Source organism: Epinephelus fuscoguttatus, linkage group LG3 (genome assembly GCF_011397635.1).
Source record: "Epinephelus fuscoguttatus linkage group LG3, E.fuscoguttatus.final_Chr_v1".
Taxonomy (NCBI): domain Eukaryota; kingdom Metazoa; phylum Chordata; class Actinopteri; order Perciformes; family Serranidae; genus Epinephelus; species Epinephelus fuscoguttatus.
This window is the reverse complement of record NC_064754.1, coordinates 48,795,737-48,811,979: the sequence shown is the minus strand read 5'-3', so window position 1 is coordinate 48,811,979 and position 16,243 is coordinate 48,795,737. Positions and strand designations below refer to the sequence as shown.

General features: G+C 40.6%; 1 protein-coding gene across 5 annotated transcripts in view; it reads right to left on the bottom strand.

Moving 5' to 3' along the window:
• Window positions 1-15,772, bottom strand: part of sclt1 (sodium channel and clathrin linker 1) — a 165,772-nt gene extending 150,000 nt beyond the window's left edge. For 3 of the 5 annotated variants that reach the window (XR_007449044.1, XR_007449043.1, XM_049572846.1), the window contains exons 1-10: window positions 15,425-15,771; window positions 14,947-14,994; window positions 9,684-9,751; window positions 9,414-9,466; window positions 9,209-9,281; window positions 8,739-8,794; window positions 5,415-5,550; window positions 1,318-1,440; window positions 1,060-1,125; window positions 276-346 (exon numbers count right to left, since the gene is read on the bottom strand). Coding sequence is in view for 3 of the 5 variants with exons in the window: in XM_049572846.1 (XP_049428803.1) it covers window positions 276-346; window positions 1,060-1,125; window positions 1,318-1,440; window positions 5,415-5,550; window positions 8,739-8,794; window positions 9,209-9,281; window positions 9,414-9,466; window positions 9,684-9,751; window positions 14,947-14,980 (680 nt within the window). In the remaining 2 variants the exon portion in view is untranslated. Of the gene's footprint in view, window positions 1-275; window positions 347-1,059; window positions 1,126-1,317; window positions 1,441-5,414; window positions 5,551-8,738; window positions 8,795-9,208; window positions 9,282-9,413; window positions 9,467-9,683; window positions 9,752-14,946; window positions 14,995-15,093; window positions 15,327-15,419 lie in introns of those variants that run through there. The other 2 variants (XM_049572847.1, XM_049572848.1) reach the window with 2 other exon arrangements.
• Window positions 15,773-16,243: the final 471 nt, after the last annotated feature.

The following is a 16,243-nucleotide window of genomic DNA, read 5'->3' as shown; positions in this document are numbered from 1 at the left end:
AGACAACTGGTTACCCTTGGCTTGCCTTGAAAATACCCAAACATATTTATCAATGTTTCTTGTTCTTCTTCCACAAGTCTACAAACATATTCAGTGCCACATTACAGTCTGCACAACACTGCACACTATGACAAAGCCTGTCATGTTTAAAAAGTGACTCCCCAGGGTGGGCTTTTTTAGGAAACCCACTTGCTGCTGCTTATGGCTTTGATTTTGGGCAACTGAGGTTATAAAAATGACCTATAAACAGCACATTCACTGATATATCTAGTTACCTGTGCTGGTTTTGTAGCTCCTCCATCTCTGTACTCTGCTCCGTCACCGTCTTCAGGAACTGCAGGTTAGTCTGGATGTGGCAAGAGAGATAAGACTGCCATTTGTGTGGCATGACTCCAAACACACGGCTCAAACTTTAGCCCTGACTTTCTATGCACTGTTAGAATAAAACCTAAGGAGACTCTGTTGGTCATTCAGGGCTACAAAGTCAATTGCCCTCACCCACAGTGGCTGAAAAAGTCGGCTTGTGTGAGAGGTCAGCCGAGGAAAAGCCCAGGTTTGTCCTCTCATAAAAAATACATCAGAGTATTGTGTGAGTGAGTGAGTGAGTGAGTGAGTGAGTGAGTGTGTGTGTGTGTGTGTGTGTGTGTGTGTGTGTGTGTGTGTGTAAAAAAGTATGCGCAATATGCTGTACACCTTTATCTCCACAGAACGCTGAGCCTGTCAGACAAGTGTCTTAATGGAGCCTGAACAATTTGACACTGACTGTACTGTGAGTGTAATGTGTGACTGTAGGTGTGAATGAGGGAGAGACAGCAAAAGAAAGTGAGACAAGTGCATTGCAGTATGTGCCGATTGTTAGAGAAAATCCAAGCAAGCTGACAGTCAACTACACAACTATGTCTGTTCTGGCTAACTACCAAAGTGATTTAGAAACTGATTCACTTACTTACAGGATTAATTATTAGAACAGGGTTAATTTCACATAAGTGCACAGCATTTTTATCCCATAGCTAATTAGGAGGCAATAATATAACACGCTTTAAATTAACCATCGCTTACCAATTCCAGTTTCTGATTGGCCACTTGAAGTTTGTGTATGTGCTGCTGGAACTGAATGAGCTGATTCTGTGATGGGGGAAAAAAAACGGTACAATATAAGAGTGACCTGCTTGTAATTACGTCATGCTTGTATCAAGCTTTATTCAAGGCTAAACTGCTCTAACTAACCTAATTTCTATGATAATGGCACCATCTAGTGGTAAAAGGCTGATGTGCTAATAATGTGTTGCTCTGCATGTTACGGTCAAAATACTAAACCTGAAGTTGCTGTCTCTGAGCATTGTGGACCTGCACATCAGAGATGTTTTTGTGGTAGCTCTGCTGAAGATGGTCCAGCTCCTGGGCTGATGTCTGCCACAGCTCCATGGCGTGCACCCGCTCCTTAACAAATACACATAAAAATAAACGCATGCATTCATAGACAGAGGCATTTAGGCATGTTCAAACAATGCTCACTGAGTCAGTTTTCAATCTATCTCTGTGAATTCAGAGACTGAATCGGGATATAGCCAAGTATAGAACAGGCACCAATAGTTTGGAAAATACACTGAACAAAAATATAAACGCAACACTTTTGTTTTTGCTCCCATTTTTCATGAGCTGAACTCAAAGATCTAAAACATTTTCTATATACACAAAAGACCATTTCCCTCAAATATTGTTCACAAATCTGTCTAAAGCCCTATTTGGACGGGATTAGTTTTACATAGGTACGTGGGGTAAAGTAATAATTACCAGAGATTTTAGTCCCGTCCAAATGTGCCATGTCAGTAATCATTACCGCACGATGTCAGTAAAGATTACCGCGACTTTTACCTTCTGTAAAAGGGTCCCGCACAATTACCTCAGGTAATACTAATCCCATGCGAATAGACCAGCTGTAAATATGTGTGTTAGGGCTGTCAAAAAAAAAAAAAAAAATCGAAGTTAGAAATATATTCGAATATATATATTTTTTTTATAAGTTTGGACCTAAATTTGATAATTCGAATATCATCAATAATTAATTAATACTATCAATAACGTTGTATATCACGGCAAATCCCGTTTGGGTGGAGATGGCTCGCGCACAACCTGGGCCAGAGAGGGACGCAGCGACGGAGGAGCCCGCTGCGCCAACACCACCCACTGCGCTGTCCGCGATGTGTGACCTGTTCAGGGAGACATACAGGGAGTGTTGCACCTGCTGCCTCCCTGCCTACCCTTTTTGAAGAAGAGATGAAACGTTACCAGAATGAGACACCACTATGAACCGACCAGGATCCACTCTTGTGGTGGAAAACTACGCACTTAAGTATCCAAACGTTGCTCAGATAGCAAGGCAGAAGTTGATCGTACCTGGCTTAGAATGGGTGTTTTCATCCGAGTGTCCCGTTCATATTACGTCAGCAATAAGCATCTTATTTTTTGTGGGTTTTTTTGTAAAAAAACAAACAAATAATAATAATAATGATAATAAATTCTAATATTATTCAAACTCTACTAAATTAATTCGAAAATATTCTAACTCAATTTCATGGTGCTTTTGACAGTCCTAACATATGTACATGACGGCAGGAGGGGACGGAGGAGGGTGCGTGAATGGATTTACCCCTCCCACTTGTAGTAGTTTTACTGATATTTCTTATCCCGTGCGAATCGGCCATTAATATTACTGACGTCCTGTGGTAAAGTGACATTACCCCACGTGCCCATGTAAAACTAATCCCGTCCGAATAGTGCTTAAATCTGTGTTGGTGAGCACTTCTCCTTTGCCGAGATAATCCATCCCACCTCACAGGCGTGGCATATCAAGATGCTGATTAGACAGCATGATTATTGCACAGGTGTGCCTTAAGCTGGCCACAATAAAAGGCCTCTCTAAAATGTTCAGTTTTATCACACAGCACAATACCACAGATGTCGCAAGTTTTGAGGGAGCGTGCAATTGGCATCCTGACTGCAGGAATGTCCACCAGAGCTGTTGCCTGTGAATTGAATGTTCATTTCTCTACCATAAGCCGTTTGCAAAGGCGTTTCAGACAATTTGTCAGTACATCCAACCGGCCTCACAACCACAGACCACATGTAACCACACCAGCCCAGGACCTCCACATCCAGCATGTTCACCTCCAAGATTGTCTGAGACCAGCCACCCAGACAGCTGCTGCATCAATCAGTTTGCATAACCAAAGAATTTCTGCACAAACTGTCAGAAACCGTCTCAGGGAAGCTCATCTGCATGCTTGTCGTCCTCATCGGGGTCTCGACCTGACTGCAGTTCGTTGTCGTAACCAAATTGAGTGGGCAAATGCTCATATTCGATGGCGTCTGGCACATTGGAGAGGTGTTCTCTTCACAGATGAATCCCGGTTTTCACTGTTCAGGGCAGATGGCAGACAGCGTGTGTGGCGTCATGTGGGTGAGCAGTTTGTTGATGTCAACGCTGTGGATCAAGCGGCCCATGGTGGCGGTGGAATTATGGCATGGGCAGGCATATGTTATGGACAACGAACACAGGTGCATTTTATTGATGGCATTTTGAATGCACAGAGATACCGTGACGAGATCCTGAGGCCCATTGTTGTGCCATTCATCCACGACCATCACCTCATGTTGCAGCATGATAATGCACGGCCCCATGTTGCAAGGATCTGTACACAATTCCTGGAAGGTGAAAACATCCCAGTTCTTGCATGGCCAGCATACTCACCGGACACGTCACCCATTGAGCATGTTTGGGATGCTCTGAATCGGTGTATACGACAGCGTGCTCCAGTTCCTGCCAATATCCAGCAACTTCGCACAGCCATTGAAGAGGAGTGGACCAACATTCCACAGGCCACAATCAACAACCTGATCAACTCTATACGAAGGAGATGTGTTGCACTGCGTGAGGCAAATGGTGGTCACACCAGATACTGACTGGTTTTCTGACCCCCCGAGATCCCCCCAGTAAAACACAACTGCATATTTCAGAGTGGCCTTTTATTGTGGCCAGCCTAAGGCACACCTGTGCAATATTCATGCTGTCTAATCAGCATCTTGATATGCCACACCTGTGAGGTGGGATGGATTATCTTGGCAAAGGAGAAGTGCTCACTAACACAGATTTAGACAGATTTGTGAACAATATTTGTGAGAAATGGTCTTTTGTGTATATAGAAAATGTTTTAGATCTTGGAGCAAAAACAAAAGTGTTGCGTTTATGTTTTTGTTCAGTGTAGCTAAACTGTGTGAGAGAGAACAAATACGAAATGTTGTTATTTTGATGTTTTTGTTGTTTGTTTATGTTTTCTTATCAGAAGGAGTGAGTCACCACTAAATCAAGAGCTATGCTGTGAGGAGTCACTGGAACAATCAACTGCTGATCTTGTTGTTGTCAGTTAATAGCACATGGGTCAACTACTCAGTGAACAATTGCCTTGTTTTCTGTTGTTCTGTAAAATATATGAGAGACAGACAGAAACTTTATTAATCATTAGGGAAATTTAGGAATATGACAGTTGTCAGAAAGCACTTGAGTGTTTCCCTTTGCTTTCCATCTTTGTGCTTAACCAATTTCAAGCGCGACAATGTAACTTTAGAAAGAAAAATAACACTTTCTTCCTATACAAATGAAAAATTATATTCATCATCAAACAAACCCTAGTTCATTTCAATGCACTCTGTGGTTTTACTGTTGAAGCCTTACTTTGTCTGTTATGACCAGTAGCTAATGGTAGTTAATGTTAGCAAACTTTGATACATAATGTCGATTATTGAGTTACTTTGCTGACTGTTCTTTACTTCTGCTAATGTAACATTTGTTTATCATTTCACATGATGCTTAGTTGTATAGTCTTGCTTTTATCACATTTTCAAAGAACAAATATGGTCACACAATGAACACTCTAATGCATGGCTAAATGCTCAAATTCTCTCTCTCTCTCTCTCTCTCTCTCTCTCACACACACACACACACACACACACACACACACACACACACACGGCAGCATCTCCAATGCACCCAAAGCACCTCTCTTGTTCAGCCTGGTAAGGACTTGTACCTGTCGTGTGCATGCAATTCCATCCACTGAGTTTGAGAGTGCACATGTCTGTGTGTCAGTTTGTGTGTGTGTGTGTGTGTGTGTGTGTGTGTGTGTGTGTGTGTGTGTGTGTAAAAGAAAAACTGAGATCCGTAGTGTGGTTGACGATCTTAACCGCTAGTTAATTTTACATGCTGATCCAAACTCCTCCTGTTTTTCCTCATGGTACCTTAATAAGTTTAAACAACTGGTAATTCTGGTACCAAATACCAAAAGTGTCAATGTTCAATCATCTAGTGCATGCCTGGTTTAAACATAAACATTAAACACATATGGACATTTGCAAACCTGTTCACATAGCTGGAGTTGTTCTTGGAGGTTTCTAGTAGCTGCTTCCTCCTCCAATGTGCTGTCCTCCACAACTGAAGCCACCAGTAGGGCATGAAGCTGCTTCTCAACAGACTCCCTGAGTTCTGCATGCAACCTGGCAAAGTTGGGGGTTAAGAGCATTATATAAAGATATAAATAAAAAATGCTAATAGTTGATGATTTTAAATGAAATATCACAACCTCAATCACACTCAATCAGCACACTTTATTTCGCTGTAATTTTATTTATCAAGATGCCTTGATTATCAATAAAGAAATAACAACCGAACTAACATTACTACTCTACTACCTCAACAGCGCATGTACCTGTACAGTGGGACATGTATGTTGCACATGCTACACAAAAGCTGGCCCGTGCGGTGAATGAAATTAACCCTGCTGTACACTTGGGCCCTATTTCAGAGAGCAGGCTCTAGAATCACGATCTCTGAGTTGACTGAGCCTGAGCTTGGAAACTCTGAGTTTTCGGTTCCAGAACAGGTGATCATGATGAACTAAATCAACTCTAAGCATGTTCAGCCTGAGAGAAGCGCGCTCATGGTGAGCTTATACAGCCATCATCAATGGAGTGCAGATAACATGATTTTCAATGGCAGAAAGAGGAGTTAAAAGCAGAGCCACTCATTTCAAACCAACTGAATCAGAGATTTTAATGACCATGAATGAAGACGTGAAAAAAAAAAAAAACTAATACAGCAGCTGCAGATAAACAGCGTGAGTTGGGATGGAAAAAACTGCGGAGTGTGTTAATAGATAGTTTGAAGTGATGTTATGTAACATGATGCATTAATGTGTCTAATATACAGAAAATATAGACATTTATTTATCTTAACAGTGTCCATATATATTAATATAATTTGCTACATCCTCTTATTCAGCTGTATTCTGTTGGAGCCCAAACGCACTGGGCAGCAAATCAAAATCAAACACAAAGATATTGTACAGACGGGTAAAAATTTTGCATATACTTACTTCATTCTGTCAATATTAGGCTTAGGTTAATTGAACTGCTGTGAAATGACTTCCTATTCATGTAATCTCCTTTATGCTCAGATGGAGCTATGATGGGGATGTGAATCCCATAGATGAGCCAATATATTAAAAGTATTCATAAATCATTGCAAAATGTATCTACGTATAATAATTTCTTATTAACACTGACAAACCTGTAGTTCTGTGGAATTCCTCTTTTCTATTTATTTAAAGATTATTTTTTGGGCTTTTGTTGCCTTTAATGGCAGGGCAGCATAGTATTAAGGGGGGAGAGAGAGGGGGAAAGACATGTAGCAAAAGACCGCAGGTTGGATTTGAACCCGCAGCTGCTGCAACAAGGACTCTGGCAAACCTGTCAAACATGTCTTTGATAATTCTTTCTGATTTATGTCCAGAGAAAACCGCTAAAACGGGCAAAAGTCTTGTCAGAGCCAGAGACACAGCCCAACAAACCGCTGTCCTGCTGATGTGTTCAGTGTCTCTGATGTTACAAAGAAAATAATCAAAGGGTAATGCATAAAATTTGCTGGGAAGACAATACATATCCATGATGTGTAACATTTGATATATCTGGGTGGAACAGATTGTTAGATGAATGATAGTGTGAGGTGAAACTGAATCTTTCATATAGACACTCCTACGGGAAGACATCCAAACGGGATCTAATCAACATCACCTTACTCAACAGTGTCTGAATAAAGTGTGCCTCAACCCCCACCACTTTATTCACAAAAGGACACGCCATGTTCCTCCTTCATGGCACACGCTCAACAGCTTTGTGAAACGGAAAAGTCAGAGTTTCCCTCATCTCAGGCTTAACATACTCAGAGTTTCCACTAATATTGCTTTCTGAAATAGGGCCTTGCTGTACAGCTCGCACTGCTTGTGTGTGAGACAAAAGTCCTTGTTTGTTTGATGTAAGGGTTTGTGCTCTTGTTTGTGTGTGACGCAATTCCATAGCGCATTGTTGTGGGCGACAGATGTGTTTATAAAATGCAGCACTGTGACAATACAGCCACTTCATACGACAGAATTACTGTATACAATGTGGACCTGCCAGCAGGCATTCTACCCATGTTGGACACCTTCATATAGAGTACACCTTCACTCTGTTTGTTGTTATTCATAAAATCCAGTGTAGGTCATACCCTTAACTGATAAACCGGAGAAGTGTACAGTAACACTGAACTTCATGATCAAAACTAAGCCTCTCTCTCTCTTGCTGCATAAATAATAATAAATACATAAAAATATTTAAAACAATATCTGCATTTTTCAGTACTACATTAATATGTAAGGTCTTAGAAAGTGACTTTCAAACTGCCCCCAACATAGAATTAGAATTGTCTCAAACTACGACTTACTTAATACTTATATACTTGTGCTACAGTTTTGTGGCCTGTGATACAAATTTTCCAACCTCTCCAGCAACAGTCCTATGTGCAAAAAGTCCATGTACAGTCCTGCTATTGCCTTATTTTCAGTGAAACCAATAGAAATAATTAAAGTAACTCAAAGTATAATAATTGAAATTTGAAAACCAATTAAGTATTTGATATTTCCTAAGAACTAGCCCAATATTGCCAAACCAAAACACAAATGTGAATTAGTCTGGAACCTCTCAGTTCATTTTCAATATCCAAAGGCCGTTGTCAATGACTGTAGACAAAAATGTCTCTGGACACAACTGGAATGAGCTACAACTAATTAGAGTGATGAAATGCGACCTAGCGCTGAGGAACGGACAAATGTAAACAGAATACAGCATGCAGAGATGAGCTATGAAGATATAGCATCAATATGTCTACAAAAAAGTGTTGCTGTTCGTTGCAATAGCAGCTCCAGCAGAAAGTTCAACATCAGCTGCAGCCATCTTGGTTGTTTACAAAGAACTGCCTCAATGGCACTCATCTTTACTAAGCTAATTTTATGCTTACAGTGGTTACCCCAACGCTACGGGACATGGGCCAAATATGACATCATCACATATTTTGCGTGAAGCGCAAGTAGTCAAGTCATCCTCTGAAACACGCCCTGTATTAGATAAACTGTTGTGATTGGCCCTTAGCAGGCAAGGCTGGCTAGAGGTCCGTCTGAACAGGAGGGGGCTAGACGCATCTGCCAGAGCAAATAAAACTTGACTTCACAGATTGGACTGGTTCCCAGGGTATAAGAACATAAAGCATGACAGAAAAACTTGGTTCATGTTGACTGATCTGATAAATGATTGCCTCTATCTCCTCTTGTGTAACTACTCTCCATATGTTGACACCTGTAGAATATTCCTACCTTTCATTCTCCTTGACAACACTCTCCAACTTTACTTTGACATCTGTCATCAGTGCCTGTTGATTGAAACAAGTAGACCAACACCAACTGTTATTAATTAGTTCAGACATTCTGTGGTTAACAATTTTAAGTTTGGATTTGCAGAAAGGCCATACATGAGAAGAAATGATAAAAGATCAGCGTTCTTTTTAAAAGCCAACAAAAATATGTTAAAACAAACTGATAATGACATTCACTCAGCTCATCTTTTGAAGTTTGAAGCTTTCTACTTCTCAGTTTAGCATATTCCAAGATCTTACATGTAACCTTTCATTACTTAATGTCTACAGTTTATAATATAACACGAACATATTATATTCCTTGATTTAATCTACAGAAATATTATAAACTGTAGCTACTGCAAAACTGTAACACTGAAACAACGGCATACACGAATTCAATTCGTGTATGCCGTTGTTTCAGTGTTTTACCTGGTATCTCTGCAGCTGTTGAGTCATTTCATCCATGTGCCGATCATACTCCTCTAACAGAGGACCCATTATACTGTAACACAGATGAAGAATCATGTAATTTGTGTTAAAAAAGTTTTTGCTCTCCGTGCACTCATATCATACCCCGGACTTGAAACAAGAATGTGTTAACTGTCATATAAGAAAGTCTTTTATTGCACCTGACCTTCTGTCTGTGATCCAGGGTGTAGGAGACTCTACCCATCTCGCCTCCTCAACCTGATGAGCAGAGATGCAGGAATTGAGGGTAGGCATCATCAGGTGCCCAGTTGTAGTTATTTTTACTAAATACTCTTCATCAATCAAAATTCCCATATGTGTCTGGTATACTTAGTCAAATAAGTCAATTACATAAATACAAGTTGTTTACTGAAGATACCAAGTAATAAACCACATATTAGTTAGTTTATAGAAGCATTTAAAGATGTCTTTGTACCTGGGATGCTGTGGCTTGAGTGCGGTGCCCATACTGATACTGGCTGAGAGCAGAATTTAATCGGTGGACTGAAAACAAATAAACACACACTCATGTTGCTCAACTATCAAAGTTGTTTCCCCACCAAACTGGGCTACTTTGAAAATGCAATTTTTTTGCAAATGGAGTGCTAACATTGATCAGTAGCACACACAGTTAAGTAAGTTAAATTATTCAAACCTTAAAATGGGAGAGGGAATGAGACCAAGGCCCAATCCCAATACCCCCCCTTGTCCACTACCCTTTAGCCCTTGGCCCTACCCCTAGCCCTTGCCCACTACCCCTTGGCCCTCGAAATGAAGCAACAAGGAGTAGGGGTTGAAATCTTTCCCTAGGAATTGTGACACCACTCACTAAGTCACTGCGTCGGTTACATTCACGCATACGTCACTATTTTAAACAGGAAGCTGCGAACCATCTACATTTCCAACCGGCATCTACAATAGAGTCTCCAGTTGAGTTCATCCTACTGATCATGTTGGCATTATTCATCATGCTTTGTTCGATGAACGACAGATGACAGGGGATTTCTGCTAGCTAGACAGCTAACTAACCAGCTAATATTACAAGGCAGCATAGTTGTGCTAGCTGGCGTGTTATCGTAATGCGAAAAATCCGACAATTTTGCATTAGAGGACAGATGACAGATGACAGATAGTGCGAGCTAGCTAGCTAACAAGCAACCTGATGACGGTAACGTTAGCTATGTATGAACATTTTCCCCGTCTCTTGCTCAGTGGTAGCCATGGTGACGTCTACCCCTCGCTGGCAAGTCAGCATCTGAAATCCCTCGCTCCTAAGAGCTAGTTTCATACCCACTACCCCTCGTTATGCCCCCCTTTGCGTGTGCAAAAAGGAATTGGGACACCCCTGGCAGGAACGTGCAAATGTAGGGGTAGGGCCAAGGGGAAGGTCTAAGGGTAGGTATTGGGACAGGCCCCAAGCTGTAGTACTCCACACTACAACCCTGGCTCCAAAAAAAAATGTTGGGACATTGTAAATGCAAATAAAAAAATAATATGATGATTTACAGATCCTTTATGATCTGTATTCAATTGGAAACACTACAAAGAGAAGATATTTAATGTTCAAACTAATATTACACTTAATTCTGAATTTGATGCTTGCAGCATGTTCCAAAAAAGTTGAGACCGGGGCAAGAAAAGACTGGGAAAGTTGTGGAATGCTCAAAAAACCTGTTTGGAACATTCCACAAGTAAACAAGTTCACTGGTAACAGGTGGTGGCATCATAATTGGTATGAAAGGGGAATCCTCAGAGGCATGGTTGACTGATTATGTTTTAAAATGGAGGAGAAAACTTAGAAAGATACATAACTGGCAGAGGGTCTGTGGTCCTTCATCAGAGAGAGAGAAAAAAAAAAACACATTTAAAAATAAAAGTAATTTTTAACAAACGTCCATTTCTACACAACCTGCACTAGTCTACATTAGTAAGTCTGAGGTGTTATGAAAACCAAGAATGCATCAAGAACAGTTTAACTGAGTGGATTGAGACTGGAAATGATTGTCAGAAGAATGGCTATTTCATATCAGAAATTATTATTCATAAATATAGCCGCAAGCAGCAATTTAAAACTTGAAAGCTGGGTAAGATAAAGACCTCTGACAGTTCAGGACACCTGCATTAAAGATTATCAACAGGTTTTATGACCTTTGGGCTTGAATCCCAAATAATAATAATAATAATAATAATAATAATAATTACAATAATAATAATAACAATAATAAAACAGGACAAAAATAATAGGATTTCAGCCCTCTGAGCTTGAATCCTAAATACATTATGTAGCCCAAAATGGTAGTATGTTGCAGGCTAATAGCCAATCTTCAAGGTCAAACAAGGACAAACAATTTATATACATGAAATATCCTTACAACACATAACAATACAAAATTGGAAAATTAAACCTGGTTGAACAGTGTAAAATCTAGGCTTGCTATTCTCAACACTCACAAGACCATCTTCAAAGGCCAACAACTGCAACAAGGTACAAACAATTTAGATGAATGAAAGGGCCTCTAAACAACTATCTAATTCCAACCCCTCCTATTTATTTTACACACAGGTTCTAGTGGAAGCTATTCCCAACTAGGCAGGGGTGATATCTAGGCATATCAGGGTATTCCGAAATCTCAAACATACGATTTGTAATACCGTCAAAACTACAGACCCTCATCTTCCAACTAAAATGATTAAGAGTTGATGTATTGAGATGATGTAGTGCGAATCATGCACCACCAGAGATCAGTCTTTACTCGTGAACAGGAAGCTGAGCTGAGAAAGATGGGGAATGCAAGTGGTGGGGATAATGTTACAGGAGAAGTAAAAAACAAAAATGCTATTTGGGAGTATTGCCATATCTTTATCTTGAGACAACTTCTTCCAACAACAAAAGCAGTTTATTAGCCACATACTTGTATTCAACACATCACTTTTGTTCAGCCCACGAATGTGTCATATCCACACAGCAACAAGTGTGATCAGGTCCTCCAGCCAGAAGGGCGCACATTTCCTATGTATGTGTTATTCTATGGGTCATTATTATAAACCCAGCAAGACTTGAAAGGCTTGAGTGCATATCTAATTACCTCATACACTTTATACCCTGCTGATATGTCAGGAAGGTATAAATGTATAAACACATACATCTAGCATATATCTAGTATATATATATATATATATATATGTATATGTATATATATATATATATATATACACAGTAGTGGAAAAAAGTTTTCGGACACTCCATGCATTTGTGAAATATTGCATTAAGAATCACTCTTAGGTCTTCAAGTGCAATTTCTTTTAGTACAGTCACAGCCAAAATACTAAATAAATCCTAAAAAAGCTATTAAAAACTTAAAATTGATTGGTTCCATAAAAATACATAAGAAATTTTGAGTATTGGGTCATTTTGGTACCAGTGATGAAGGTCGTTCTTTTTATTAAAAAACACAATTTTTGTTGCCAAGCTTCGTGTCCACATAAAGCCAACACATTTGTAAACAAGGAACCTAATACAGGAAACACGCCTGAAGATAAAGGTTCTCAGCCAGGAAGGGTACAGCTGCCGCCAGATAACCAGGAAGTGCAGATGCAGTCCTTCAGCAGTTGGATACACTCTGCAGAAATTCAGACGAACCAACAGCTTGGAAGACAAACCAAGATCTGGGTGTCCAAGGGTTTCTTCAGCAAGAAATGACCGCATCCTGATCCGCATGTGCAGGCAAAACCGCTGAATGACATCACAGGAGCTTCAGCAGCAGTGGTCAAACCAAACTGGGGTCCAGTGTTCCACCCGCACTGTACGTGGCCGACTTTTAGATCATGGCTGGATCAAGGCTATCAAGAAGCCCCTGATCAGTGAGAGACAGAGGTTAGCCCAGCGCCGTTGGGCCCAGGCACACAAGAACTGGACAGCCAGGAATTGGAAGAAGATTTTGTGGTCAGATGAGTCCAGTTTCCAGCTTTATCTTCCTCCTACTAATGTGAGGGTATGCAGAAGGCCAGGCGAAGCATTATCTCCAGCATGTACAGTACCTACTGTCAAGCATGGTGGAGGCAGTATCATGGTTTGGGGATGCATGAGTGCTGCTGGTGTTGGTCATCTCACTGTCTGTGATGGCACACTGAACTCTACCAAGTATTGTACCATTCTTGAAACCCACATGCTCCCTTCTGCGCGTGCACTGTTCCTTCGAGGTAAAAACTGGATGTTTCAACAAGATAATGCCCCTTGCCACACATCCAAGGCCAGTGGAACTTGGCTGCAGGAGCACAGTATCCAGGTCTTAGAGTGGCCAGCTCAATCCCCGGACATGAGCCCCATTGAAAATCTGTGGTGGATTATCAAAAGGTCTGTTTCAAAGCATAAACCAAAGAATTTAGAAGAATTAAAAGCAGTAATTCAAGAAGAATGGGACAAGATTACCCCTCAACAGTGTGAAAGGCTCGTGGGGAACATGCCAGCCAGGATTAGAGCTCTACTACGTGCCAATGGCAGGACTACTAAATATTAATTTGATGATGTGATGGTTTATTTATTTTTTGTTCAGTTTTGAACACATTCTCTGTTATTTGTTGACTTTGATACCAACAATGTTGAGAACTGACATATTGAAACTGTCAAAAATTTAGTTTTGTTAGTTTTTCTTGTAAACAATAAACAAAAAAATATAATCTGTATTTGTTTGTATGTGGGGCAGCACGGTGGTGTGGTGGTTAGCACTGTCGCCTCACAGCAAGAGGGTTGCCGGTTCGATCCCGGGCGTGGGAGCCCTTCTGTGCGGAGTTTGCATGTTCTCCCCGGGTTCTCTCCGGCTTCCTCCCACAGTCCAAAGACATGCAGATTGGGGACTAGGTTAATTGATAACTCTAAATTGACCGTAGGTGTGAATGTGAGCGTGAATGGTTGTTTGTCTCTATGTGTCAGCCCTGCGATAGTCTGGCGACCTGTCCAGGGTGTACCCTGCCTCTCGCCGGATGTCAGCTGGGATAGGCTCCAGCCCCCCCGCGACCCTCAAGAGGATGAAGCGGTTAGAAGATGAATGAATGAATGAATGTTTGTATCTGTCTAATGCAGCCACACCTTTTGAAACACAAAAAAGATTTTTCCACAAATATTTCACGATAATATTTGAGATTGTGTAAAATTTTAAGGGTGTCCGAAAACTTTTTCCACCACTGCACACACACACACACACACAATCGATTAGTCGACTAATCGAAGAAATAATTGACAGATTAGTCAACAATGAAAATAATCGTTAGTGGCAGCCCGAATATATATATATATATATATATATATATATATATATATATACACACACACACACACACACACATATACATGTCATCAGTGACACCTCTGATGATGAAAAACTGTCAAGGTATGACAAAACAACACTTAAGCCTGTACTAAGAACCATATCAAGCTATGTGGGAAAAAGTAGGCTATATGAATTTGTTTGGACAATTGTGTTTTTTGTAAATATTTTCCTTATTTTCTTCCAAAAGGGCTTTGAACATCAAAATTGCAATTCACTCATTGGCCCGTCTATTTATTGGAGCAGTCACAATGGCTTATTTTTGGTTTGCAGCCTGTCTCTTTCTGTACACTGAGGTCAAACGTCCCCACTGAGTCAGCTCTTGGCTGATAGCCCTTACAATCTGCTCGTGTGTCCTCCGTGCTTTGTCCTTACCTTGATCCCGTAAAAACTCAACTTCTGCTTCCATGGTGAAGGTGCAGTCTAGATTAAAGCAAAACAGTTTGCGTTAGCGTCTTCAAAACGATTACTACCATTAAGGTGACATTCAAATATTAGCAGGTAACGGTACAATCTGTCCACCTGTTGTCAGCTCTTGTTTTCAAGGCAACACATCGGTGCAGGAATTATAAAACTGTCCCTAAAAACACATTTTCCGCCAGTGACGTTGCATAGTTTCTAAACATAAGAAAGCTTGCGTCACCTGGGTTACCTATTGCAGCTAGCACTAGCTGCGGCAGCTAATCAATCTCAGCTCTATGTTAACTAATGTGTGCTTAGTAACCCTTTTGGTCTGCCTAACTCGCAAAATAGGTTGAGAGAAAGCTGACGATCACGAGTTAGTTTTGTATATGTCATATTTAACACGTGGTAATTAAAAATAAAAAAATCACAAATTGGGTTTTTACTTTACTTTTTCGGTTCCGCCACCCGTGTCGAAGCACACAACTAACAGCCAATGGCAATAAGGATGTGCACCGCAGAAGTTGGACCGTCTGTTAAACAAAAAGCTAAAGGGTTTCGCTCCGTGTCTTCTTCCTTTTTATGGCAACTTGCATCCTTGATGTTGCACTGCTATCTTCTCCTTCTTCTTCTTTCGTTTAATGGCGGATCGCAAGCAACGTTCAGGTGCATACCGCCACCTACTGTACAAGAGTGTGTAGCGTCATATCCCCACCTCTAGATTCTACCCATCAACTGGGTCTCTTTCAGAAAGCTGAATAATGCTTTCCTTACAACTTGGATCTTTTCTCTTTCCCCTTCAGTTCCTAGAATTCCAGCCATACTCCAGTCCTGCTGCGCTGCTCTGACTTTCCTCTGTAGCCTCTCTCTCTCTGAAGCATACTTTAGACAGTGTATTAAAATATGTTCCACATTTTCCTTAACACCACATTTCTCACACTTGTCAGTATTCTTTTTCCCAATTAAATTCATTGTGTCATTCAGACCAGTATGACCGACTCGAAGCCTCATCATGATGATTTCTTCTCTTCTGTTCTTTTCTTTAAAGATTTTTGTTATAACCGATTTTTGTATGTTGTGATATTTTCTTCCTTTCTGATCATCTTCCCATCTTTTCTGCCAAATTTCCTTGCCTATCGCCTTATCATTTTTTTACCCTCTCCTTTTCCTTAAGGTATTGTGATTGTTATGTTCTTTTCCAGAGCCCTTTTGCTAGGTTATCAGCTACCTCATTTCCCTTCACCCCTGTATGAGCTGGCACCCAGCAGAA